Source organism: Podarcis erhardii, assembly GCF_964252035.2.
Source record: "Podarcis erhardii genome assembly, chromosome: 8".
NCBI lineage: Eukaryota > Metazoa > Chordata > Lepidosauria > Squamata > Lacertidae > Podarcis > Podarcis erhardii.
This window is the reverse complement of record NC_138499.1, coordinates 55,495,936-55,523,822: the sequence shown is the minus strand read 5'-3', so window position 1 is coordinate 55,523,822 and position 27,887 is coordinate 55,495,936. Positions and strand designations below refer to the sequence as shown.

Here is a 27,887-nt window from a genome sequence, read left to right as displayed (position 1 = left end):
ATATAACCCATATTTCACTCTGAGTTCTGCTACAATCAATAAGAGCTGTCACCCTTAGTAAAAGCACATGCTGATCTTTCCCAGTTGTTTTCAGTGCTTCCGAAAATCGAAACAAATCCACCGCAGCTGTTGGCTGGCAGACATATATGTACTCATTGTGACTGTTGGGAACTTAGTTGATATGGACAAATTGGTCTTTTATGCACTACCTGCTGTGGTAATGTCTACTGTCCCTTGCTTTGGTTTCTCCTTTTCAATGAACTGTGTAGATATGACTGCCTTGGTCTGAAAACTGGAGGATGGAGCCTCCTCCTTGCTCATTCAATTACCAAGGTTAGGAGAGACTGCTGTGTCGTTTCCCATCCATATGCAATGTGACATCCTATTTCCTGCAACTGCCAGGTGCTTGAGTTGGGTCCAGAGGACTATATTTTATTTCCCACACTGACAAAACATTGACTGCTGTGATTAATGGACATGCTCTGAGGTTTAGGGGAGGGAAATGCAAAGGGGTTGGGCAGATTCCTTGGATCGTTTGCTGGAATTCTGAGCCAGATAGCTAATCTATGCTTATTACTAGCAGGGAGTTTTGAAAATAATACCAGCGGTATCACAAAACAAAGCACCAGCTGCATTTGGTTCTTTGAAAATGGGTGAGCGTTGCCACCAGAAGGATCTGCCAGAGCAGCCTGATGGCTGTGAATCTGTTGGCCATGTTGGCCCAGCAAAGCAGTCAAGATTGTGCTTATATATTAACCTAGTGAAAAAATTATTTCATTGTTAATTTTAGCTAGAGATACTACTATGATAAGGGATGGGGAGCCAGTGGTCCTCTAGCTATTACTGTACTCCAACTCCTATCATCCCTGACCATTGGCCATGTTGGCTGGGGCTGATGGGAGTTGAACAACTAAAGGGTCACAAATTCACCATCCCTGATCTTTGCCCCTAGAGAGCTGGGCAATCTTGAGAGATCAGGGCCTGCTCCCTAAGGTCTGGTGGAGTGGTCTTTCTTTGTGCCCTCTCTATGGTGAAGGCGTGATTAGCCAGGGCTTTCTCAGCTATTGCACCTACAGTATGGAATGCCTTGCTGCATAAGGTTTATTTGATCCCCATCTTTGCTGCTTTCCTTGGCAAAAGCTTTTCAGTTCTGGCAAATATTTGGCTTGCCTGGCAGATGATGTTTTATACAGTGAATGATGGGCTGTATGGGCTGTGCCTGCTTTCATTATTTAATAAATAAAAATATACACTGATTTGGGTTTGTATGTGTGTGTTTGTATTATGGGAATGCATCTTAATTGTGGTATGCAACTCAAAAGCACTGGAAGGATGTGATATAACTTTTAAAATAAAATCTGCCAATCACATCTTGTTCCAAACACCGTCCCACTTTACTCACCCTAACATTTCTCAAAACCCAAACAGGAAAAAAAATGAGCAAAGCAGGAGTACAAAGGAAGAAAATAAGGAATTGGTCTTATTTAGATAAAGCAAGTGGAAATCTATAAGATGGCAGAGGGAAAGGAAAAGAAATACCAAAGGATGAAGACAATTCAGAACCAGTGGAAGCATGTGTGTTTCATAGAATTATTGAACTGTAAAGTTGGAAGGGATCTTGGGGGGCGTCTAGTCCAACCCCCTGGAATGCAGGAATCTCAAGTAAAGCTGTCTTTTTCAGGTTTTGCTTTGCTTTTTAAAATCAGGACTAACCTGAGAGGTGTTTGGTAAAGTTGATGTTCCCCTTGCGGTCCGGCCCTGATCCTGGTTGGAAAAGCACAACTGCTGTGGGAAGTCGCACATGACATTCTCCAGTTGCCTAAGAATAGGGCCCAGGAGGCTGAGTGTGTAGGCCATGTTCTCTCCACCCAGGCTGAAAAGGAACTGGATCCTCTCTCAGTTGTCCTACTAGTCCTGCAGTTTGATTAAAATCTTGCATGATCTGGTGGAGCTTTGCCAGGCCCAAATAGAAGTCACTACACATATTCCCAAATACGTTCCTATATGCTCCTCAAACCCATTATGCATTGTATTTAGAAACTATCCATAAAGATGGAGAAAAACCCAGTAGCAGAAAATTTCATTAAATGAAGACAAAGCAAAAATTCAATATATGATGACAAAGTAAAATTAATGAGACACTCTGTTCTTCTTAGCATGTTCCTGTTTTGTAGAGAATGTAGCATTTGGCTTGTTGACTGCATGAAAAACCCAAAGCATTGCATACCATTGCTCATGCTACATGGATACTGTGATCCAACAAGAGGAAATTTGCACACTAATTGGTGCTGTGTGTGGATGAAAAGCTTGATTTCGTAGCCAGAGACCCCCTCTAATACCAATAAGGAATGAAAGGAAAGAGAGAACAGAGGCTGGATTCAGTTGTCCCATTTCCTGCCACCCTCTGAACAGATGGTTGGAGCTACTGCAGAGATGCTGAGGGGCTGTGTGATTTCAGGCCAGCTCTTGGACTGAACTTCTCAGATGGGAAGAATCTACATGCAGCACCCATTTGTTTTATGTGTTTTCCACTTTTGGATCTGAAAACATGAATTAACATTTATGGAAAACAGCTGTTTCTGCTAATTACATATAAACCAGGCTATTTTCCATCAGTTGGGAGATATCAAGGCAGGAAGGAGTTATGGCCAGTCATTGGGTAAACTGGCCTTTATAGGGCTTAAGGGTGGGCTTGTTTTTTATTTCTGTTTTTGCACATCTTCAAAGCATGCCTGGAAGTGCAGCCCCACAATGGAAAATATTTTATTTATTCTGGGCTCCAGAATACTGAATTTGTGCTAAAGCTTTCCTCTTTCTTATGACCACCGTAGACGCAATGTATCTGGGGGTTGCTGGTGCTCTGTCAGGTCTTAATTGTACTAATTTCTTTAATTATCTGCTCTGGTGAAGTGGTAAAGCCTTAAATGAAATGTTTCCTATCTTTCCTGGGAATATGCTTTGGAGATCCTGATACATGAAATGTTCAGCAAGTATTGGTTTCGTTCATTTCAATGGGGTATATACAGGAAGAGATGTAGAGGACCGTCAAGGAAATATCTTTAAGCTTGATCCCCTTCACCTGTTTCTTCTGTATTGTTGTGAGTGACTCCACTATTATGGTCCTTCATTCATGTGTGCCTTTCTAAGAAACTGTGCAGAAGATCTTACTTTTATGCTGAATTTGAGGAAGATAGAGAAGGCAGGGAAAGAACACGAAGTTGGACAACTTATACTGGTAAAATAGTTGCTGGTAAAAAACAAACAAAATTCTGAAGGATAATTTCAGCTAGAAATTTGCTTCACTTCCCAGTGGAGAGGAATTGCGCTGGACCACTTGGCCACCCACTCTCCTCCGGGGGCAGGGGATGAAGTCCCGCGTCACCCAGAGGTTCCCAGCCACATCATTTCCAGCCAGCCAATCCGCTGGCTGGGGGACGTGTGGCTGGGCCCGTATTTTCAGGTTTCGACATTGGCTTTGCTATGGACCTCAGTTGATTGCCGTTGAGGGGCCCGGAAGGAATTTTTCCACTTGGCAAATTGGCATGGGCCATTTGGTTTTCTGCTACCTCATAGCAATCATCACAACTTTGTAAGGTTTGGCGGTTAGAGATTGGTTGATCTTATGCTGGGGGAGGGGAGATGTGGCCATCACCTGCCCCTCCAAGCTTAAGGGTATTCTGTTAAAGGAATCCGGGGGTGTGGATTGTGTCTGAAGCTCAAGGCGGAGCTAGGGCCATGCCACGACCCTATCCAAGACCGATTAAAATAAGAAAGCCAACTTCTCCTTCACTACATAGCCAATCTGTGAAACAGAAACAAACTGAAGATGCCAGCATTTCCCATGAAACTAGATGCAAAGCAAATACTAAAATGGTGCTTTTGAAGCACGAGGAAGTTTTTCAAAAGACCTTTAAAGGTTGGATAACTTTTTAAAAAGCAAAACCATAATTATCACTTGTTAATTGGGAAAACAAAACAACAAAAACAGCAGGTTGGATATTTGATTGGGATAATATGTTCTGCTGGTAAAATTGAAATCTTCACATCTTTGTTCTTTGTGCTTTAGCTCTGGCATCAAGCACAATTCTTGTGCTTTTCACACTTGTCATGAAAAATGCTTTTGATCTTCGTTGCTGCTGTTAGTATGCATGTGCAAAAAGCAGAAAGCAGATTTAAAGACATTTATTATTAGGGTTTTTAATCAAATGTTAGCCATTCTGGAAAGTCAATGTAAAAGTATATTTCAAGTTTCCAGTGTCATTTTCTCTCACAGATATGGACAGATCACAGCATATTTTCCCAGCATGGTGTCCTCCAAATATTACTGGGGTCTAACTCCCACCAACCCTAGCCAGAATGACCAAAGGTTAGGGATGCTGGGAGTTGTTGTACAACATCTGGAGGGTGCCAGGTTGGGGAAGTTTGGATGATATCTTAAATGCATTTCCAGTCCTCTTCCTATTTTGTTTCCCCCATTATATTTTACTATATTGGATTTTTGCTTGTTGTTTTTATTAGGGATTCACCCCCTTTTGTACATCTCTTTGATGTGTCTAATGTCTCCAAGGGTTTGGTGTCTCCACTATGCGAGTGTGACGGGAAAACAGTTGAATCTCTTCCTCATATAATGTTCAACTGTCCCTTACATAGCATAGCTAGGACTAAATTCCTGGGTCCTGCTTTACTGAGCTTGGTTGGCAGGCCTGTTGAGTCACATGCCGCACTGCTCTTGCAGGATACAGATCCTTCTGTAACTCTGCAGGTGGCGAGATTCCTGAATGCGGTTATCTCACACACAAAAACCACCAAACAACAACAACAACAACAAAAACTAATCGGACAGTCATGATGAGAGTGCATGACGGAGCTCGTCTCCAGTTCTCCTTTTTCTGTGAACCGTCCCTTGGATCTTTCCGGGCCCCAAGCTGTTACTTGTCACTGCTCAATGACCCACCCTTGCATCGTGGTGTTCCCCTTCTGTTGTTAGATGTATTGGTTTTTATGCTTCTGTGCTTTTATGTTTGTACATATTTTATGGGCTAATAGCCGTAAATAAATAAATAGTAAAATAGTCTAATATAAAGTGATAAGTTCTGCAAGTAATAAATAAAATAAATTTATCATATATTTGTGGGTGGTTTTTTTTTTTAAGGAGCAAACCCTTGATTCAGCAGTTCCCAACAAGACCTACCACCCTACCCACAATGGCGCCATCTAACTGGGCTGGGGGAAAAAAAGCTGAGTTGTTGCAGAGTCATGACCATCAATGCCTTGAGTCCTGGTGTGCCAAAATGGTGGGATATAAATTATTGTTGTTATTATTGGAGTAAAAATATGTCATTCATTCTCCTTCTCTAGAAGGGGAACAACAATGTACAAAATCTTATTTGCCCAAGGTGTGACATTGCATGTTTTTTTCTGCCTAGTGTGAATCTCTTTCCTATGAAAGTTGGCATATTCCCCCACCCCACAATATAGTAAAAACAGGCTAGGAAGGGATTTGTAGAGTGATGTATTTGCATGACAATCCATTCGAAGCAGAAAGCCTGTTTACAGTGGGCCCATGCCTGAAGGCAAGCTAAAAGCAATGGCTCATCAAGTTGGTAAGCCACCTTGTATATGGACAATTAATTCCAGGGTGAAAGATCACATTGCTAGGAAGAGAGCTTTGTTTTATGGACTGCATGAATGCCTCTGTGTGTTTACAGACTGTTTTGTTGATGGTTTACTTTTAACCATTTTATGACTTTCTTGGTCTTCAAAGTTTCTCAAAGGCAATACAGATTTCCAAGCTGAATTTCCCCTCTGGGTGAGTAGTTGAAATATGACACCCTCCCAGAAAATCATAGCAGAAAGGGGGAAGATCCTCCTTGGTTTCTGATTTCTTTAGGTAAAGGTAAATGGACCCCTGACCGTTAGGTCCAGTCACGGGTGACTCTGGGGTTGCGGCGCTCATCTCACTTTACTAGCGAAGGAGCTGGCATACAGCTTCCGGGTCATGTGGCCAGCATGACTAAGCCACTTCTTGCGAACCAGAGCAGCAGACGGAAACGCCGTTTACCTTCCCGCCAGAGCAGTACCTATTTATCTACTTGCACCTTGATGTGCTTTCGAACTGCTAGGTGGGCAGGAGCAGGGACCGATCAATGGGAGCTCACGCCGTCACAGGGATTCGAACCGCCCACCTTCTGATTGGCAAGCCCTAGGCTCTGTGGTTTAACCCACAGTGCCACCCACGCGAAACCTGCAAATTTTATTTTTGATTTTTTTAAATATCCACTTACAGCAGCAGAAGACTCTCTTTTCAGTTTCCCACTGGCCACACTTCCTGGAATGCCTTTGTTGAAAGTGATGCCATGCCCTTGTTGTGTTGCTCCCAGTGCATTCTAGGAAATGGGTGGGGGTCTTTCTACAGCTGCCTCTTGACTGCACTTCCTAATAAGACCCAGTAAGTGGAGATCCGCTTCTGAAAAGTTCAGAGAAGCTTCCAAGTAAGCAGTGGAATATTGGCCCCTGGCCCATACTCAAAGGGGAGAATATTTTTAGCAAATGATGCTGGTGGTGGCCCCAGCTTCCTGTAGAGTCCATCTTCCACTGAAAGCAGCTGAGTGCCCTCTGCTCAGATATTAATGTGTTGATGAAAGTAGGGCTTAGAACAGCAATGACCTGCATGACCAGATCAGTCATAGTCAAGTAAGAGGATAGTCCGATCCAGCAGCAAAACAGCAGGCTAAAGGGAAATTTTTAGTCCTCATGCACTTCCTGTGACAACATTATATGTGTGTGTGTGTCATTATATAATCTACAAATATCAATGCAGAGGCAAGGAAAAGACAATATTAACTCAATTCAATGAATTTCCCCTTGTCAATCTGCATTTTACAAGCATGTTAATTACTTTGCACCAAAGTGACTGTTTTAACAGAGTAAGCTAAATTTCAATAAATGGAAATAAGTTGTTAGCTTTGTCTTTTAAATGGATGCAAGAGGGGATAAAGTGTTTCAATTTTGTGTAAATCACTTAGTTCATTTATTTAACAATCTCAATCAGTGGAGTTTTAAATGAAGCCAAATTCTGCTAAAGGAAACAAATAAAGTCAATGAGGATTGGCCTAGGTTGCCTTTTTCATGGCAGCTACCGGTGCATAGCATTGCATGATTGCTGAAGAACCTAATCTGCAAGGGAGCTCTAAGGATTTCTTTCATCAGCTGTTCTTTTTCAGTTCTTTTCTGGAGAAATGCTCTGATTCATGATCATGCCACTAATGTCAGCATCTGAACTCTGAAGACTAGTCCAGAAAATTCAGTTTGACCTGTTAAGCAGCAGACTTTTGTAATATGATGCCCTGTGCAAGGCCAAAATTTGGCACGCCCAAAATGAATCTTTTCAATTATGGATCCTTTCAATTTTGCACCCCCTTCGGCTCAGCTTCCTGTGTGGGAGAAGCGCTGACCAGAACCTAAATCCTGGGCTGACCTGTTACTGTAGTATAGATGAGTGAAATGATTCAGTCTGCGATCTGCCTGGTGTCCTTGACTGGCTCCCTGCCTCCAGTTTCTCTGTATTTCAAGGAACAACATTTTACTTGTTTTCCAGGACACTTTATCTTACTCCTTGTTGCCTCCTGCATGACACCACCATAACACTCTAGTAGACAGTGTGTGAGCTGCTCCTGAATCCAGATAATATAAACTATATTTTTAACAAGATAAAGGTTTCTAGCTATGTAGGATACTTAGAAAACATCTCATGGTCACGTCTATTTCTCCTAAGGTTTGGAAGCGACTGGTGAATGTAGGTGAGATATTGTGTGCTGACCTGGCAAGATGTGTGTTTATAATTCTGTTTGTGGATATTTTCCATGTTTTCAAGTTGAATGCACCTATTCACTGGCATGTACAGTCTCTGCGCATTTTCCACTGCATTTGCATTAACTATAACATGTACAACAGACTGAGCTGCCTGCTTTGGAATATGTTTTGATTCGTAAACAAATCCTTCATTCAAATTGTTGCACCTGTAGCTTGCAGCAAAATACAGGCTTAGACAAGACAACAAAAGGTAGCGAGGATATAATCTTTTAATGCAAGGCATTTAGTGTGATCCTTGTATATAAAACAAGCTGGGGAATTAGCATGCATATATTGTAAATATAATAGGATAATAGACTTTTATTTTTCTTCTTGGAGTTCATTACTTAGCATATCCCGAATTATTATGAATACTTTCTTGGGTCATTCTTAATATTTTGCACTAGAAAATCAATGACACAAATGCATCTTTTGCTGTTTCTTGGGATTAACAACTGAATAATTATATTGTAAGCAAAACCCGACTCTAAGGTATTTAGCTTTCAGAAATCTGTTATAACTTATTAGGTTCAGAACTAAATAGAGTAAATAACAAAAACTATGGATAAAAATAAAAGCCTATTATTGTTACTAAATATACATGCCAGAAAGCGTGTTCTCCTTCATGGAGAGCACGTGTTGCGGTGGGGTCTGCTGAGCCACCCCTCTGTTACCAGGCAGGGTCTCTAAAGATGGCCTGGGGCAGTGATTGGTGATTGGTTCACTGGGTTGCTGGGGTAAAAGTTATGTTGCAATTTTGGTGGGAGGGGTAAAATGTTTAAATACTCTGCACGCAGCCTGGAGCTTTCTCACCCACCCACCCTTGGGTAAGGGGTTGTTGCATTGACCTTGCTATGCCTGTCATGGGGTCATCTGCCGTTGGGGCAGGGGCTTGGTAGGAATTTTGTCCATCTGGCTGATTGGCTGGGCCATTTGGTTTTTGCCTACTGCGTAGCAAATCGTCACAACTTGTAAGGTTGCGGTTAGGCATTGGTTATAAATTGGTGGAGGAGGGGTTAGGATAGGCTGGGCCTGCCCCTCCATGGTTGCTGCGGAAAAGGAATTCCGTTAAAGGAATCCTGGGGCTTGCCATCTTTTCGTCCAATCCCTGGAATGGGACTAGGGCCGGCAAGCCTTCGGGGAGCAGGCGGGTGAGAGTTGAGGGTCTGTGTCTCAGCTCCAATTCTTCCCCGACTTGCTTTCCCCCGCACTGTCTTTCGGTGGTGCCCGGAAGTCAGTTCTGTCCCCAGGCGGGGGGACAGATAGTCTTAACCAATGCCTAAACAACCACTCACATTTTTGTATTTAAATAAAGTTGTGGCCAAAATTATGCCAAAAACCTTAAACAAAAATAAAGTGTGCATTGTGAGTTATTTGGGGGGTGGCTTGGGGACCTCGACACGCAACTAGAGTGTGTATGGAAACTCTATTCTACTGTCCTTTCAAAGTGATAATAATAACGTATAACACCATTTTTTGCCCGGTTCGTCTGGCCATCAATTTATTCTAGGCTCAGGCTGCTTACATAGCTCAGAACTCCACATGAGCCTACCTAGACCTCAGATCATTATGAGAGACCCCTCTGTGCATGCCCACTTCAAGAGAAGTTTGGAAGGTGAATGATGAGGGAACAGGCCTTTTCAGCAGTGCGGAGCCTATGGGATGCTGTCCCCAGCCTGGTGCTGACACTGACATCTTTTTGGAACCAGATAAAGACATTCCCATTTCCCCAGGCATTTGAGCGAATACTGTTATGGTCTTTTTTTTCTTTTGACAAAGTAATAATCATAAATAAATAAGAATACTAATGTGCACCCCACCACTGAGACCATTCCAGTGAACCTATCCAACCTCCCAAAATTTCAACACCTCTTGAGATGGTTTGACCCCTTTCTGTTTTGACAGTACAAATTCTAGAAACACCTTCCATATCGCCCCCAAATCATTTCTCCTGCGTATTCCCTGTCTTACCTTAATGGCACATGCCTGTTATGATCTTTGAGGCTATTTGAGGTAGCATTTTGGGGATCATCTTTTGTTCTGCAAGTGAAGAGAGAGAGAGAGAGCGTATTCTTGTTATTCTTGTGCAATCCCCCCATTTGATTTTAATGCTCTATTTGTTTGAATTTGTATGAATTGTTCTACAATGCTTTGAGACCTTTTTTTTGTAAAAATAACCAATACATCAAATATTAAATATTATTTAATATCTATTGTACAGGCAGTGACCATTTTGTGTGGGGGTTTTGTGTGGGGGTTCCATTCCCACCCCCATGCACATTGGTCCCTGTTTAGGGAAGCTTTTAATGTTTAACAGACCACTGTATTTTAATACTTTGTTGGAAGCCGCCCAGAGTGGCTGGGGAAACCCAGCCAGATGGGTGGGGTATAAATAATAAATTATTATTATTATTATTATTATTATTATTATTATTAAAGCACACCCCTGCCCTGTTTTGCCCTCTTCCAGGTCCAAAAGGACCGTTGATGATTGCTTGTTAGTTGGTTGTGCCAAAAATGGTTACCATCTGTATCTCAATCCTGGTTCAATCTCTGTCACTCTGTTTCTGTGCAGAAACAGCTGCATAATTTTCTGTGTAATTTTCTGTTTCTGTAAGTCCATGAGCTCTACAAGAAGTGAGGCTGTCTAAAATGTTTCCTGCAGAGCACTCAAGAGCTCAGGATTGTGTTTTTTTTTTGTTAAAGCTCAGCAGTGGATGATTTTTTAAAGAAAATTAAAAGGTTGCAAAAATATCCTACATTGCTCTGTTTTAACAAAAACAAGCTAACACAGACCCCCTTTAGAACTCTTCAGGCAGTATTCTTCACAACTTGTTAGAAACCTGTAAGGCAGGGCTTTCTGAATGGTGTGTTTAGTGTGTTGGCTGCAGTGTGTAGGTGTGTAATGTGAACACTGGAAAGGGGGTTAGTTTAACCTCCAGTTTGCTAGTAAAATTGTTGTGTTGCGAAATGATGCCTGTCTAAAAAGTGTGTCGCCAACATGAAAAGTTTGGAAAGCTCTGCTGTAAGGACCTATTAGGAGGCCTTAAAGCATGTCTGAGGGCACAACCAACCACCAGAAAGAAAGACTGGTATGAGACTGTAAAGATTTTTTTTTTTTTAATAAAAAAAACGTACAATCAATAATGCACACCACTTGGTCTTAATAGTATTATGGTAAGAAATAGACAACCCCTCTGCTCTCCCTATAAATGCCTTTTCTGGAAAAAAATCCTTGAATCTATTTGTTTGCAATTTGACAGGGATAATCCACTTTGAAGAGTCTTCTATACATTTCATCTACTTTGGCCAAAAAAGGAAAAAAGTATTTTCCTGTTTTAGATTTCCTATTATAAGTGAAAGGTGCAACACTGTGCTTTATTTGAAATTCAGCCCAGTTTGGAAAGCCGTTATAAGGATATGCATGGAAATTCAACCAAGGGGAAGCGAGGAAGTCACTTAACAATGTCAATAAGTGTAATTTTAATAAGGTTATGATTTATGTTTGTTTGTTTGTGTGTTTTGTTTGTGTATAATTTTGTGAAACTTAATAAAAAAAATTGAAAAAAAAGAAAGAAATTCAGCCCAGAACCTGAAACAAAGATCCAACTGGAGAATGCACTGAGTGACTTAGAAACAGATTGGATTTTGTTTTTTAATGCAGAGCTGCAGATACAAGTTGAATATTGGGGCCTTTACGTACACCCTAACCTGATCTATTCTTCATATTGTCCAGCTTTGACTTACCTTGTTCCTTAGACTATGCCCCCTTACCTTACTCCAGGGGACTCAGCAGGAGTCATCTGTGACAATAGTGGCCTGTTAAAGTTAGGCTGAGATTTTATCTTCACTTTTGAGCAGAGAAAGACCCTCCCCCTTTTTAAAACTCAGTGGGACTTTTTTTTCTGTGTAAAGGTGGATAAAACTGTCTTATTACTTGGCTAGAGGAGCTGGCAGGATGCTTGTTGAATTTATGGTAAAAAACTGAGTGATAATGCAAAAAATAATAATTGAGGGAATGTTCAAAATGTGCTTGATGGACGGCAACAAAAAGAAATTAAACAAGGGAAAATAAAAATGCTTTCGGATTTGGCAGTAACTCTCTTATGTATAAGATGAGCACTACTGCCTTTGCATTATAGTGTTTTAGGAGTGGGTAACACGCTACACTTGTGTTAGGAAAGACCAGTGGTATTTTAGGTTGTGGTGAGAAATTATATGCAAGTACACTAAATCGGCATCATCACAGTGTGATTTGAGCTGATTCATGCACAGCTCATGGTGTGTTACATCAGGCAGATATTTGCTTTAGCAAGTGTTCAGTGCAGATTTCATTTATTTCACTTTTGCACAGTGACTACACATGGTCTGAGTGGTAATGCAATAAAGATGGGTTAAGATACTGATTTTTAGAACACTTGCTAAGGGGTAAAGTCCACTGAAGATTGAGAGCTCATGCACAGTGTTGTTTAATGTGGATAGTAAGCTTCCTGTATCTCCATTAATTCTTCATTATCTATGAGACATTCTCCTCCAAATCACTGCCTTCTCACACATCCTACCCTCCCTCAATCCACATTTTCTCAAACCAGGTATCCTGCGGAAAGGAGATGTTATGAGAAAATCCAGATTGAGGAGGGGAAAGTGAGAGAAGACAATGATTTGGTAGAGAACATAATATGTATGAGTAACAAATTACTGTCCAAATTAAATGACTGTGTGGATGAGTCCTGAGTAAACATGCATAGGTCTGAGCTGCAAATTTGTAAAGTGGGAATATGCATTTCAGGGGCATTGGATTAGAATACACTTTTGGTCCCTTCCAACTACAATTTTATGATTTTATGAAGTAAAAAACCCATAACCATCTACTAAAAGCATATTATCAGCCCAGAAAAATTTATGTTTAGTCTATAAAGAACTGTTAACTGACAGACAGTTTTTATTTTCATTTTTAAAAATATCAATATATAAAAATATACAGTGGTACCTCGGGTTAAGTACTTAATTTGTTCTGGAGGTCTGTTCTTAACCTGAAACTGTTCTTAACCTGAAGCACCACTTAACTAATGGGGCCTCCTGCTGCCGCTACGCCGCCGCTGCACAATTTCTGTTCTCATCCTGAAGCAAATTTCTTAACCTGAAGCACTATTTCTGGGTTAGCGGAGTCTGTAACCTGAAGCGTATGTAACCTGAGGTACCACTGTAAATGGTTCACTCACTCATAAGGCAAGAAGCAATGGGGTTAAGCTATAAGAAGACAAATGTTGCACTTCTCGCTGAAGTGTTCTTTTATCTGCTGGCTTGCTTAATTATACTGTTTTGCCTTTTAAAACTATAAACTGGAATCAATTTTGATGAAGGGCAGTGTAGGAAAAGTGTTAAATAATAAAAGAGTAAACATTAAGACAAATCCTCCTGAGTGATAAAACAAGGAATTACGGCATGTTGTAGAATATCATTTTTCAAGAAAACGCTAGTTAAGTATGGTGTTTATATAGGGAGAAAAGTGGTCATATTCACAGTGCCCAAACCATACAGTGTCTTACATTAAATCATGCTTAGAGTGGAATAGAAATACCTTTAATATAGTGTTAATCTATTTCAAATTAAAGTAAGTAGGCAGGCTGGTGCGTCTTTTTTTTCCTAAATCCCAAATTGCAGCTCCTTATCATCCTCATTATGGCAAGGATGTGTGAGAAATCTTTTCATAGACAACTGACTGGAGAGCAAAACTGAGCCTTTAAAATGACCAATTTACATATAAGATGGATTTGGCTTACTGTAGTGACGATTGCATGGTCCGCAAATGTGAGATCCTACATCAAGGACATAGGTCAACAAGTACCTCAGTGGGTGACATAACGCTCACTTTTTTAAAAAAAATGTATTTTTATTAAAGATTTCTGGGTTTACAAAAGTATGTGCAATGTCTCTTTTTTCAAGTTACATTTTCTACAGATCAGTTTCATTTGTTGAGACATTATTGCTACATTAGGAAGAAAAGGGGGAAAGAGGTGGAGGGGGGAATGGTGAGTGGGGGTGGGGGTCTCAACACATCTGCAACGGTGTCGGACTTACAGGTGAATTTTGAAAAGTCCCTCCTCACACCCAAAAAGAACTCATTAACGTCACCAAGACAAAACTTTGCCACACCAAATTCAGATACCTAGGGGTACAAATAACCAGAAACCTCAATAAATTATACTTACACAACTACAACCCCTTGTGGCTAAAATTAACAAAGACCTAAATAGATGGACCAACACGAACTTCACTCTCTCAGACAAAATAGCCATGATCAAAACGATCACCCTCCCAAAACTAACCTACTTATTCCAAACCCTCCCAATCTGGATAACACTTACTTGAAACACTCTGAGCCCAGAATTTCACTTGTGTTAAAATGCCAAGAAACTGACGTAAAGAGGAACGCTGATCATCTCATGCAACTTGAAACTGACATCCTTATGAAATCTGTGCACATCTTGGAAGCTAGGATGTGATAGACCATGGCAAATGGCAAGGCTGGCCAAGCTATAACAAGTGCTATGACCTGAGGCTTGATCGTGCCAGAATATTTAGGATTATAACTAGCTTGTGAGTTCATCCTTATCTTAGTTTTCACCCCTTTAGCTCCCTGAATCTGTTATTTCTTTATAATGATAGATACTGCTATGGAAACTGCATTTGCTTGTAATGTGGTCACATTATTTCAATTCCCACAAACTCCAGATCTGAAACCTTGAGTTAGATGAACCAGTTGTCTGGTGTGGTAAAAGGAATAGCATTTTGAATAGCATTTTTTTCATATACACAAAAGAGGACATATAGAAGAGGTTTACAGCCATTCTCTTTTCCAAAACTTAATATTCATTAACTGAGAATATTATACTCTGGCACTGATATACATGAATATGAAAATACACATGTATCACATCAGCTTCAAAGGCATCTAAAAATACTGGTCACTGCTGAAGTGGAAAAATTAGTGCACAAAATTCATAGGTCAACTGGAGCTACACTGTTGATTGGGCTGTAGAAAAATTGACTGAATTCATTACAAAAAAATTACATGTCGTTAGATAAAGCAAAGTTCTTTTGCTTTGAAACTGGATGTAGAAATAAAATTTATTTTCTCTTTTTCTATTTAAGAAAACAACTGTAAAGGTCACTAATGTGCTTCCAATGTGACTTTTTAGTTCAAAATATACTGAGCCAGTGAGTGGATGTAGAAAGGATCAACACATATAAAATTGGCACATATATTCTGCCTTCATGATCAATGTAACACAGCTGCAGTTTTGTACCTGAGTATCCAAACTGAGGTACAAAATGTCTCTTAAGAAGCTGCAGACATTCATTACAGAACTTCTTGTACCAGTTAGAATGTCTCTAACAAGTCGTAATTATAGGATTTTAAATCTTGCCTTAACTGCTAATTATAGGATTTCACATTTGTAAACATTGGGATCATTATTGCAACAATCCAAGGCAAAAAAGTACTACAATACTATTGAACCACCAAATCAATTCTTCTTGATTGGTTGTTCTATAGCTCAGTTTTACACAAAAGTTTTATTTTACTCTGATAATGGGTTAATGACCCTTATCTATTAAAATGTTTTCTTTTGATCATCTGGCCATTTTTGCTGTGAATGTGCATTGCACTGTTCAATGCTTGTAAGCTTCCCCTCTTTACATTTCACATGTTTATATTATTTAAAAGTTCACAGGGTACACAATACTTTAACCATGAAATTAAGCTATCTCAATCTCCCCAGTACTAAAATATTATTCAATATAAAAAATAAAGCAAACCACAGAACATTTGCAAATCATAACAATGACCACTCCCCACATCAAATGGGGGGGGCACCTTTTGTGTGGTCTTGCGCAGGCCCCTGGATCCCAATGTGGCTCCTGGTAGTACGGGCTGGCTTCGCCCTCCCCAGGCTGGATACCTGGAGGTCTCCTCCTACCTCAGCCAATCACCCAATCCCACCTAGGGAGGTGCTGCCAGGGGATTGGCCAGGTAGGGGGAGGAACTGCCCTGCCCACACAACAGAAGGTGAATCTTACCTGCGAAGTGTCAGTTGGCTCCAGAGGTTCTCCCACCCTGCCTTCCCTCAGTTAAGCCTTCTTTTGCAGGTTAACCTCTTCTCCACAGGTACGTGGGCACTGCTACATCATGGTCACTGTTGAAGGGCCGGAAAGGAATTTTCCTGCATTGGCAGGTTTTGCCCCTCCTGTAGCAAAACCTCACAACTTTGGCGGTTTCAGGCCTTGGGCGGAATCCTTTAGTCTATCTTCCCCAAATTGGGGGGGGGGCATGAAGTGGTGGCCCACGCCCCTCTTGCGGTGTTCATCCCAGGGTTCCCCGTTAAAGGGTCTTGAGGGGAGGCATTGGCCATATGCCAAGAGGTTGTCATTGCTCTCCCCTGAGATGGTGGCAAAATGGGGGGGCGGGGGGGGCGGGCTGCTTGTACATATGTCTGCTTGTACAGTGGTGCCCCGCAAGACGAAATTAATTCGTTCCGCAATTTTTGTCGTCTAGCGAATTTTTCGTCTTGCGAAGCACGAAATCCCATAGGAATGCATTGAAAATCAATTAATGCGTTCCTATGGTCAAAAAAAGTCCAAACAAAGCCAAATTTGGTACAACAACAGTTTATTAACTGCTCTTTAAAGTCACACATACTGTAAAGAGCAGTTCAAAAATTGAAGGGAAAATAAATTAACTTTATAAACATGACAGAAAAACATTTAAAAATCAACAAAGTGTACAGTACATTTTCTAAGACTCTGGGGGACCACTCGAAGAAGGCTCCTCTTCCACTCTTTGCTTCTTGGTCAAGAACCTGTCCATAGTCTGCTGCTTTATCCGCCTTTTCAGCAGCTCCCTGAAAGACGACATGACCCTCGTATCAAAAAAGTTCCCAGCGTCATGTGCCACGTGCTTCTCATGGTGGTGTAGATCTGCAAAAGTCTGCACCTCCTTCCACTTCTGGCAAATGTCCCTCAGTCTTTCGGAGGACAGCCGTTCCTCAGTTGCTTCCTCCTCCAGGAACTCCGCTGCAAAGTCTTCAGCCACAGGAACATCAGAACTGGCAGCCTCTCCATGCCTGACCACGCTGTGGATGCCAGATCTTGTCTTGAACCGGTCAAACCAACCTCTGCTAGCCTTGAAGACTTCTGGCTCGGCTGAGGTTCCTGGCTGTTCCCGGATGAGGTCAGCGTGCAAGGCCTTGGCCTTCTCAAAAATGACGGCCTCAGACACTGTGTCCCCTGCACGCTGCTTCTCTTCTATCCAGATGAGCAGCAACTTCTCGACCTCCTCCAGGACAGCTGGGCGGTTCTTCACGATCCTGGTGACTCCCTTGGCTGCATCAGTCGCCAGGATCTTCTCCCTCATCTTCAGGATGGTCCCGATGGTCGATGGGTTCCTGCCGTACTCCCTGGCGATGTCCGTCACACGCATTCCGCCGTCGTGCTTCCAGATGATCTCCTTCTTCATTTCCAGCGTCACCTTCTCCTTCTTCCTCTCGCCGGCCACCGCAGCAGCAGTCTTCTTGGGTCCCATGGCAGCACAGCTCCTACCTTCGTAAACTCAGGAAAAAAAAAAATCAGTGATGTGCTTCAAACCCAAAAAATACAAAAGCAGCCAGCCACCCACCACACAGAAATTAAAACCCAGAACCAAGGCCTTGAATCCCAAGCACCCCAACCCCAAATCCAAAATCCAAAAACCCCCAAAAAAGTTTTAAAAGTTTAGCTTACCAAATGGATGAAAGAGAAGTTCTGGAAAAGCTTCAACAATCAACCACCGAAGTCCTCAGAAACCTCAAATGGCTGCAAAATAAGTTTAGGAAAAGCTTCAAAAATCACCAATGTCTTCAAAAACCTCAACTGCTCCCACAGACACGCACCAACCCACCCACAACACAGAAATTGCAAACCCCTCCCCAACTGCTCCCCCAGCCCCTCCCCAACTGCTGCAAACCCCTCCCCAACTGCTTCCCCACCCAGACAAAAAAAAATTTCAAAAAATAACAACATGGCCAGCACTCAGAAATTCAAACTCAGAAAATTTTTCAAAAAACAACAACCTGGCCCAGTGGTCACAGAAAATCATAAAAATTCCCCAAAAAACCCCACATGGTCCCAGATTTCTGCAGAAACCTCCTCAACTGTTCCCCTAGCCAGCCAGCACTCAGAAATTCAAACTCAGAAAAAAAAATTTGAAAATAAACAACCATGCCTAGTGGTCACAGAAAATCATAAAAATTCCCCAAAAAACCCCACATGGTCCCAGATTTCTGCAGAAACCTCCCCAACTGTTCCCCTAGCCAGCCAGCACTCAGAAATTCAAACTCAGAAAAATTTTCAAAAAAAAACCAACCTGGCCCAGTGGTCACAGAAAATCATAAAAATTCCCAAAAAAGGCCCACAAGCCCCCAGATTATCGCAAACCCCTTCCCAACACCAAGTCCTTGAATCCCAAACACCCCAACCCAAAATCCAAAACCCCCCAAAAAAGTTTTAAAAGTTTAACTTACCAAATGGATGAAAGAGAAGTTCTGGAAAAGTTCTGGAAAAGTTTTGGAAAATCTTCAAAAGTGAGCAAAGTCTGAGAAAAGGCTACCAAACCACGCGCTAACAGTTGCTCCTCGAAGTCAAGTCGCAACTGCAGCTGCTCAAGCTAAGCACCCTTGGTTTTAACGGTTTTTACACAAAGGAAACAAAGTCGCGAGACGTTTTCGTTTTGCGAAGCAAGCCCATAGGGGAATTCGTCTTCCGAGGCAAATCGCGGACGAAAAACCTTTCGTCTAGCGAGTTTTTTGTCTTGCGAGGCATTCGTCTTGCGGGGCACTACTGTACATATGTTCTCCAGAGCCAGCCCAATCCCCACACATTCTGGATAACCCTGATGTCCCCCAGATCCCCAGCTGGGGACTGGGAAGGATAAACGCCCAATGCCTGAGCCAAGGTCTCCCTACATCTGAAACTTAATAAAGTTGTGGCCAATTTAAATCCCATAGCATGTTGTCTTGAGTCATTATTCCACTCAGGGGTTGCCTGGGGTTCAGGGGACTCCGCCTGCCCATGCAATAAAAGGGACAAAACCCAGCTTAAGCTTGCGGATCAAAAATTAGTCCTTAACTTTTACATGCTCATCTGTCTTATCCTCCTCCCGAAGGTGCCTAATTTGCAGTGGGGTCAAATTCAAATATTCTTGCTATGGGAGAGAGCATGGCATCTCTTGCTCACCATTAAGAAGCTGACACAATGGCGTCAGTCAGCACCGTATGGCAAATGCTGCACTATGTATTAAGGTGAGCGGAGCTTGTCAAATGCTTCATATGGGGAGATGTAAGAATCACATTCTGATTTTGTGACTGCTAAAGTTGCTTGAACACAACATGCCATCTTTTACAGACTAACTGCATAATTGTATTTTGATTATGATTACTCTCTCAAGGCTATTAAAGATTTTGCTGGTTCTAGGGGAAGGAAATGAATTAATGCTATTGAATAAAAGAACAACTGCTGTAGTTACGGTGCCTGATCAATATTGAGTAGACTCTCACTGGGTGGGAGTCTATGAGTCAGGAGCCAATAAGAAGTTTAAAAAGCAACAATTGTGGTTTGGCAATGTGGTGCTAGGATTTGCTGCCAATCGTTACAATACAACATCAGGTGGTATTCTCAGCTAGAAATTATCTTTTGGTTTCCGTGGCACTTCCTCCCAAGGAATGGTGCCCAGGATTACATCATAAATTTTGTGTTTCTGTTCCCTTGTGCTGGGTTTGCTCTAAAACGACCACACCGTCATCTGATAAGTAAAAGTTGTCATACTATCATCTGACATAATGCGACAGCCTAGCTAGGCATCCTGACATGACAGTTTGCAAAGATACGTAGATGAAATTGTTTGAGGGATAGAAGACAACTATGCTCATGGCCTGGCATGCATTCTGATGGAAATGTATCTCTAAACTTAGGCATTCTTACTAGATTTCATATTTTATTACACTGATGCCTGTTCAATAAAAGTGGAGTTAAGCCAGCTGCTCCCTACGCCCTCTGCAATGGAACAGTTAAGCAACATCTTTCTTAATATTCACTGCTTTAGGGAATGATTTTTTTTCCATGTCAAGAGTTGTTAATAATTAGATCATGTTTAGCTCTGTTCTGAACATTCATATTCAAAAGCAACTCCCCCTGGCACAGACTCATACATAGTGAATACATTTTCTTCAATTTCTGACATCTTTTAGTAACAAATTTGTTGTTCATTTGATAGAGCAGAAGGCACTCAGTGAGGACATACTACTTCAGTCTTGAGATGTTTCTCATTGGTTTTTAACAATTCAAAATGTCTTTGAACATTGAGGTTTTTTCTTTATTTTTCTTTTAGAAAGTGTCTTATCCTGTCTCCCACCTCAGTAACCTCCTTGCCTGTCAACTTGTAGCTGGTTTTGACAAATGCAGGAATGATGTCTCAGGAATAAAGAAAAATGGAAAGTTAGTCAGCGCTTGACATGAACCGACCAACCAAGAGCAGAAATAATTTACTTTCTCTTGACATAACTGTGTCATATCCTGGAAAGCGTTTGACATCTGCTAAAGGCAGATATATTTTTAAAAACCTGTAAATTAAACTTTGAGGAAGAAATTCTAGCTTTTCCTCGATAGCTTTATTCAGTACTTTTGTAACCTCAACTAGAGAATAACAGTATTTCCAAATACAGTGGTACCTTGGGTTAAGAACTTAATTCGTTCCAGAGGTCTGTTCTTAACCTGAAACTGTTCTTAACCTGAAGCACCACTTTAGTTAATGGGACCTCCCATTGCCACCGTGTGATTTCTGTTATCATCCTGAAGCAAAGTTCTTAACCCGAGGTACTATTTCTGTGTTAGCGGAGTCTGTAACCTGAAGCATCTGTAATCTGAAGCGTATGTAACCCAAGGTACCACTGTACTTTTTTCCAGAGCTTCTAAATTGCTTTGCTCTTTAAAAATCTGGTTTCACTCAGTGGTGGAGAGCAGGCGGGGCGGGGCTGGTGCACATCCTGGGGGCATGGCACGCTGCCTGCAGGGGCATGGCATGCAGCCTGCAGGGGGGTGGCGCCTAGCAAGGGTGGGGGGGCAGCTGTGATGGCACCCCACCGGGATCATGCTGCCGGAGGCCGTGCGCTCCCCCCACACTCCTCTTCCTCTGCCACTGGTTGTACTCCTATATACACTTACATAGAAGTAAGTCCAGTTGACCTGGTCTTAGAGCTGAGGAGATATGTACAGCATTGCACTGCTCATCTCTTTCAGTTAGGGGTATGGAACTTTATGGAATTTGTGGTGTTGTTGGACTCCAACTTCCATCAGCCCCAACTAACAGGGCCAATAGCCTGGGGTGATAGGAGTTGTAGTACAACAACATCTAGAGAGCCACAACTTTCATACTTGTATTTTAAAGCATTGTGGCTGACCTTCTTAGCTTGACATTAAGAATGAACCAAAATCTAATCTTTTGCTACTTGTGATACTTCATCCCGTGTTTTTCCACATTTCTAGATTAAATTCATTTGAAATGGTCCACCTGAGTGCCACAGAATGATTAGTTGATCTGATGAGCCCAAATGTAGTGTCTTACAAGCCCATACCATGGGAGTACTCATATTCTGTTAAAAAGGTCAGTCTGAAGCACATGACACCTTGTACTTCAGCAGCTGACGCTCATCACTTCCCACCGCTATTGATAAAGTACACATGTACACTCTCTGAGCTGCTTTTAATTAGGGTCAGTGTGACTGATGGGTCACTGAATGCTAGTTATTAATTAAAGCAAGAGCATCTGCTGTGCTTGACAAATCGGGAAGAAAAAGGCTATAATCTCAATGCTTAAATGATGAAGCAGTCAAAGCTGTTGGATCTTCAGGATTGCACCCAGATAGTTAAGTGTGGGCAAGTTTTATTTAATCTGCAAGTATCGTGTTGTGAGAAAGTTAGCCGCTGGTGGCAAGAAACACAGCGGGAGTTTGTCAAGTGTTCGTCGAAAAGAGAATATTGGGCCCAACTTTCTGGGTGCAGTCCACTGGGAACCAATGTGCAAATATCCCACTGAAGTGAGAGATGCACATTTTCTTTTAAGTATGTGCTAGACTTCACTAGAGCTCTGCCGACAGGCCTGTAGGGAATCCAGTCCACTGAGTTATTAATTAGGCTCTTTTACAACTTGTAATATACCATAAAGGCTTTGCTGCAGTATTGTGTTCCAGGAAAAAATCCTACTGGGAAAAGCATAATTTTGTGTGGTTAATAGAGCATTAAAACAATCAACTCTATTGAGGAGTTTCAAGGAAAAAAAAGGTTGTCTTTATATAAATATCCCTAAATATAAAGTGCTATCATTCTTGTAATAGCTCTCTCTTTTCTCCAGCTGAGCTACAGAATGATGGTTGGTTAAAGAAGGAATCAGAGAGGCCAGGGCCAAAAAGCAGGTAGAGCATCACTCTGATAGGTGTTTGCATCTAGTTCCCTGAAGCAAAGGACCTACATTTAAGGCTTAGACCCAGTGACCAAATGTGGCCCTCAAACCTTTCTATCAGGCATGCAGATCTTTCCCCACACGACACCCGCTCCCTAGGCTCAACCCCTCACTGGCCCTGTTTCACATCCAAATGGATTTGGACAAATCTGGCTTTTATCTTTAGGTGTATTAATAAGCCTTGTGAAGATCAGAGAGAGGATCTGATCCTAATATTTTCTGATATGTCCCATCGGATATTATTGTTGTCAAATATTCCATGGCTGAGTGTTTGAAGCATTTAATCGCACATTTGGAGCCACTTATCCAGATTTTAATCTATAAGCAAATGGATTTTCTGGCTGCACTGATAATTACGTTGTTACAAAAGGATGTCTTTCCTTTTCAGAAATTAAATCCTTACTTGCATGTCATGAAACTAATTCCTATTCTGCTGTGCCTCTGAACTTCCCTTCTTAATTAAATTTGCTTGTTGTTTTTTAACAATTCGTGCCTCCTCTTTATACATACCTGAGCACAATTCATCGGCCTTGTTTGCCTTGGTGCTGCAGCTCTGTAGTTGTATTTAAACATAATAAATAAAATGCAAATGTGGGTTTTTTCAGCATAAATGGATTTTTTCTTTCAAAAAAGAGAGGGAGGAATGGCATTTGCCATGAAAGCTGTGTGATGAAGGAACACACACATTCAGCTTAAAAGCAGTTTTTAAAAAGATTTTCATTTGTGCAGATGCTGAAAATCACATTATACTTTATCTAGTTTGTGGAGAAACAAGATAGGCAATCTCCTTTTTTAAAAAAAGGATTAAGACTAAAAATAGATTTAGTTGAAAGTGTTGAAAGATCAACTGATTATTTAAGTTATGGGTCCTGACAAAGAATAATAAGCAACGTTGTTAAGGATGCACATTCCTCTGCTATTTCCCCAGCACGCTGACTCAGAAAATTCACATTTTGTTTGAAGAGCTCTGGCCTAGTCACAAAGTGCAAGAACGTAGCAGGCATACACTGGTTGTCCTCTAGTAACATGAGCAAACAGAGTGGTTCCCACCTTCTCATCAGGCATGGGACCTCCAGAATGCCAGGATGGTACTGTGTTGCTGCCCTCCTGACCACAGTCTGGGCCCGGTAAGGTCAGGGCTATGTGAGGGCACCAGCAGATCCAATCTGGTGCTGCTATGCACCTTCAGCCCCCATCATGATACTATCCTGATAAGTGGCAGTGACAGCCACTTTGCTAGACAAGTCACTCCTGGTTCACACCTTTGCCTCCGTTAAGGAAGCCAGGTAGCATCTCTTTTGATCGGCCCATACATCCTCTTTTCTGTAGGTGTCAACATAAGCACAGGCATTCAGGAGTCTATAACTGGTATGGTTGTATAGATGATAAGATTCAGGTCGCAATCCTATGGACACTCACTTAGCAGTCTCATGAAACCCCTCTCAGCAAACATGCATCAGATTGCATTGCACATGAAAAATCTATTGAAAAAGAAACAAAGGGAAAAGGGTCTAAGGATGTTAGACCACAAGTGCAGATTTTGGGTTGTTTAAAACCCTTTGTCATATTAGGCGTTTTAATATGAATGCTGTGTTTTAATTGTTGTAACCCATCATGGCAATTTAGGGTGAAGAAGAAGAAGAAGAAGAGTTTGGATTTGATAACCCGCTTTATCACTACCTGAAGGAGTCTCAAAGTCGCTAACATTCTCCTTTCCCTTCCTCCCCCACAACAAACACTCTGTGAGGTGAGTGGGGCTGAAAGACTTCAAGAAAGTGTGACTGGCCCAAGGTCACCCAGCAGCTGCATATGGAGGAGCAGGGAAGTGAACCCGGTTCACCAGATTAGGAGTCTACCACTCTTAACCACTATACCAAACTGTCATCATTATATTGCAGCTGACCTGGATCCAGGTTGACATGGCTCAAAAAGCTATGACCCTGTGTGTGTCAGAGAAGTCTCACTGTATTGTATGCCCACTTCAGATAATAAATCAGAGGAACTTACTTCCGAGTAAATGACACATATAGGATCAAGTCACATTATTTTGAGTTGTGTTCTGAAAATGGAAGTGTATTCAATTTTTGAAGGGGCAGAGCTGATTTTTTAAACTTAAAATGTTAAGCATTCTATTGGAGGTGGGGGTAGAGGAGGAAGAAACCAAAATAAATGCTGCCCTAAGATTAGCCCTGGATTGATTTTTATTGAGAAATAATCCTTCTGTTTGTTCCCCATATATATCGGAGCTTACTCCTAATCTTGGAGCCCAAAGCCTCTAAAATTGCTTTAGATTTATTTTTTAATTTTCTTTTGCAAATCGCTGTGGCTTTTCAATATCCGATTCAATATTACTTGAACTGTAATTTTAACTCTAAACATCTGAGCATAGATGAAATGAGCTGGGTTTTTTGTGTGTTGTTGTTGTTTTTACCTAAAAGAAAAATACAATGGCAGCATTCCCAGTTTTGTGTATTAGTCCTTTTGTCCTAATTTGAAGATTTGTAACACTCTTTGTGAATATGCTAACCGGCGCAAGCAGATGTTTGCAATGGATATGAGGAAAAAAGATATTTAACATTTCTCCTCCAGAAATATGAATTTTCCTTTGGTAATAATGAGCCAGACAGAGGTCTCAGTTGCTGAATAACTGTTGACAGCAATATGAAATAAAAGGTTTCCACACAATTCATCAGGATTTCTAGAATATTTAGACTGTGATCTAAAAAGCATTCTGGCCTGGGGAATGCCTAGAGCTTAGTGTCAGAACACAAGCTTTGCACGCAGAAAGGCGGCCCAGGGTTCAACCCAGTTGAAATATTAGGTACCTTTGCCTGAGATCCTGGAGACTGCTGTTGGTCAGGTAGACCAGGGATAGGGAAACCTCAGGCCCAGGAGCCAAATGTGGCCCCCCAGAACTCTCTGCCTGGCCCTTGGGACTCTGCCCAGCCACATACCCTCCCAAGCCATATCAGCTCCTGGAACTGGGTGTGGAGAGCGCAGCTGAACAGGACACGGCCGTGCACATCCTCAGAAAGCACCTTGGGCCTTTAGTGGATGCCTTTAGTCATGACATTTTTCTTCCATCCTTGGTACCCACTTTGACCCCCTGTGCTCTTATTCTTCTATCCATGTTAAGTCATGAAAGTATCCAAGGATATTTGTGATGTTTCTTTCAGACTAGTTTAAAACACCAGTTACATAGGTGTCTGGAGGGGTCTCCATCATGTCTCTTCCTTAGTAAAGGAGAAGACTTTGATGGTTTCTCTTTTGTTGTCCCTATTAAAGTACAGATAAGACATTGAAGAATTCTTGTTGAAGCTGAAACACAAACAAACCTATAATGTGTTATTGTTTCGAAAGAGCAGAATTAGAAAGAGGACTAACACAACGAGCATGAATCTTTTTGTTCTTTGCACATGTAAATTTCAGTATGAAGGCTGATAACCAGATGATTGGTTATATATTAACCAGATGATTGGTAATATAACCAGATGATTGGTTATATGTTATCTGCAGATATTTAGATATTCAAATATTCAGATATCACTGAATGATACAAGAGACAGTGTTCTGGAAAAGCATTTTGGGCTACCATTCTCAGATTTCTTACATGGGACATTTATTTAAGGTTGTGGGGCTATACCAGGTTGCAGTTGGCTGTGAATGTCTCCATTTACACAGATTCTCTTTTTTTTTGCTCAGTAGCAGTATTGACTCTGGCTCACGCTTAGGGAATTTTCTGTTGAAATCACGTCTCTACCATGAAGTACATAATTCCCACCACACGGTGTAAGAGCAATATTTATTTTTATGGTTCATGCTCGATGTGCCAAGCACACGGGCATGAAAATGTTTAGTGGCTTCTTCAGAGGGAGTTGGATTGTTTATGATACCCAGAGCACCTCAACATTAAGTAAGTTAAATTGCATAATTAGTGTGAGTGCAATATTCTGTAATTTCTTCCTCTTGCTTACCTTCTCTAAGCAACGTGAGGAAAAACTGGAAGTGGAGGTATATAATTAAAATGTAATTTTCACAATTACCCGGGAAGGCTTCATTTTTGCATGCTTTTTTCAAGAGAAATGCAGAACATTTGAACATGTTTTGTAAACAGTAATAAAATGGAATCTGTACAGTTTTTCCAAGAAAGGCAGATGGGAACAAACAGAGGGGGGTGGAAGGAGTGGCTTTGTATGTTTTTGTTTGCTTTTTGCTCAGTTGGTGGAGCTTGAGACTTAATAATCTCAGAGTCATGGGTTTGAGCCCCACGTTGCAGGGGGGTGGACTAGATGACCCTTGTGACCCCTTCAAACTGTGATTCTGTGATCTATCCATTCTCTCTGATGAAGAGTTCTGTGTATTTTGAAGTATGCCCACTCTACACATCAATATACTCATGTTCCCTCAATGTTTAGCTTCAAATTATCATTAGTATTAATAATAATTACATTTACTGATTTCCTCAAGGAAGTCTCAGTTGACTTAGAAATCAATGAAATAGAAGACAATGTAATAAACAATTAACGGTTCTCTGTTGAAATGTTGTTTCTACCATAGAACACGATCACAAACACAGAGCAGAACAAGAAATATGAAAACTACTTATGGTATGTGTAATCAGTGACTGAGCAATGTTGCTCATGGACATGAGGAAATGATTTTTTTACTTTTTTGGGAGTTTTCCCAAGGTATATATATGGCTACAACTTCTTTATCCAGAAGTAACACCAAGGCGTTTGTCAGAGCCATCCTAAACAGAGGGAACCAGTGGAATGTATGTTCACTTAAAATAAGCTGGCATGAGTTACCCCATTCCAAACTCTGTTCAGGAGCAGTGCTACTGCTCTCTGGGCCAGAGGAAAAACCAAGCCTTTAAAACAGAGTTTCACTTACACCATCCTTTCAGCTGGTGTGGGTTCTGTAGGGGTTGTAAGATTGTGTGATTGAACTGAAATGGGTTTGGAATAGGTGCAAGCAGTGCTTTTTTCTGGGGGGTACGCAGGGGTACACATACCCCTAAACATTTTGTGGATCTAAGTTTGGGCTCATTGAGGGGCCGTATTTCAATATGAGTAGGAAAATGAGAGTACTCCTAAACATTTTTTTAGAAAAAAAGCACTAGGTGAACCCCCACTCTTTTACTTATGCCAGCATAAGTTCCACCAGCTTAAGCTCTGTCAGCTGAGCCCTGGATAAGCCAGCATAGCCCTGGCTCAGATGGGTTATTGGACTTACCACCATAGCTCCAGCTGAGCCCTGACTGAGCCAAGAGAGCCCAAGATATGCCTATCCCAAACTCACTTATCCATGCACATACTGTATGCTGTAAATGTCTGGAGGCACCAAGACCAGAGGCAGATTCCTTTTCACCCATACCGCTGTTCCTCTTTCTGCCTATTATCTTTATCTACAGATTGTAGGCAAAAGTAGCATCCTAATGAAAGCGAGGTCAGGCTATAAAGCCAATCAGAAACCCATAATAAGAAGA

At 41.4% G+C, this 27,887-nt stretch overlaps 1 protein-coding gene and 1 long non-coding RNA gene across 2 annotated transcripts in view; both read right to left on the bottom strand.

Moving 5' to 3' along the window:
- The window catches only part of LOC309349310, a 349,787-nt gene that overhangs the window by 34,934 nt on the left and 286,966 nt on the right, over nt 1-27,887 (bottom strand). The window lies entirely within an intron of this gene.
- On the bottom strand, nt 16,004-18,738 carry LOC309349223 (putative CENPB DNA-binding domain-containing protein 1; the record flags this gene model as incomplete). Its single annotated transcript, XM_081874971.1, has 4 exons — nt 18,411-18,738; nt 17,632-17,703; nt 16,857-17,460; nt 16,004-16,049 (listed from the first exon to the last, which is right to left on the bottom strand). The coding sequence occupies exons 3-4, from the start codon at nt 17,432-17,434 to the stop codon at nt 16,004-16,006; spliced, it is 624 nt and encodes a 207-aa protein (XP_081731097.1). The 5' UTR covers nt 17,435-17,460; nt 17,632-17,703; nt 18,411-18,738.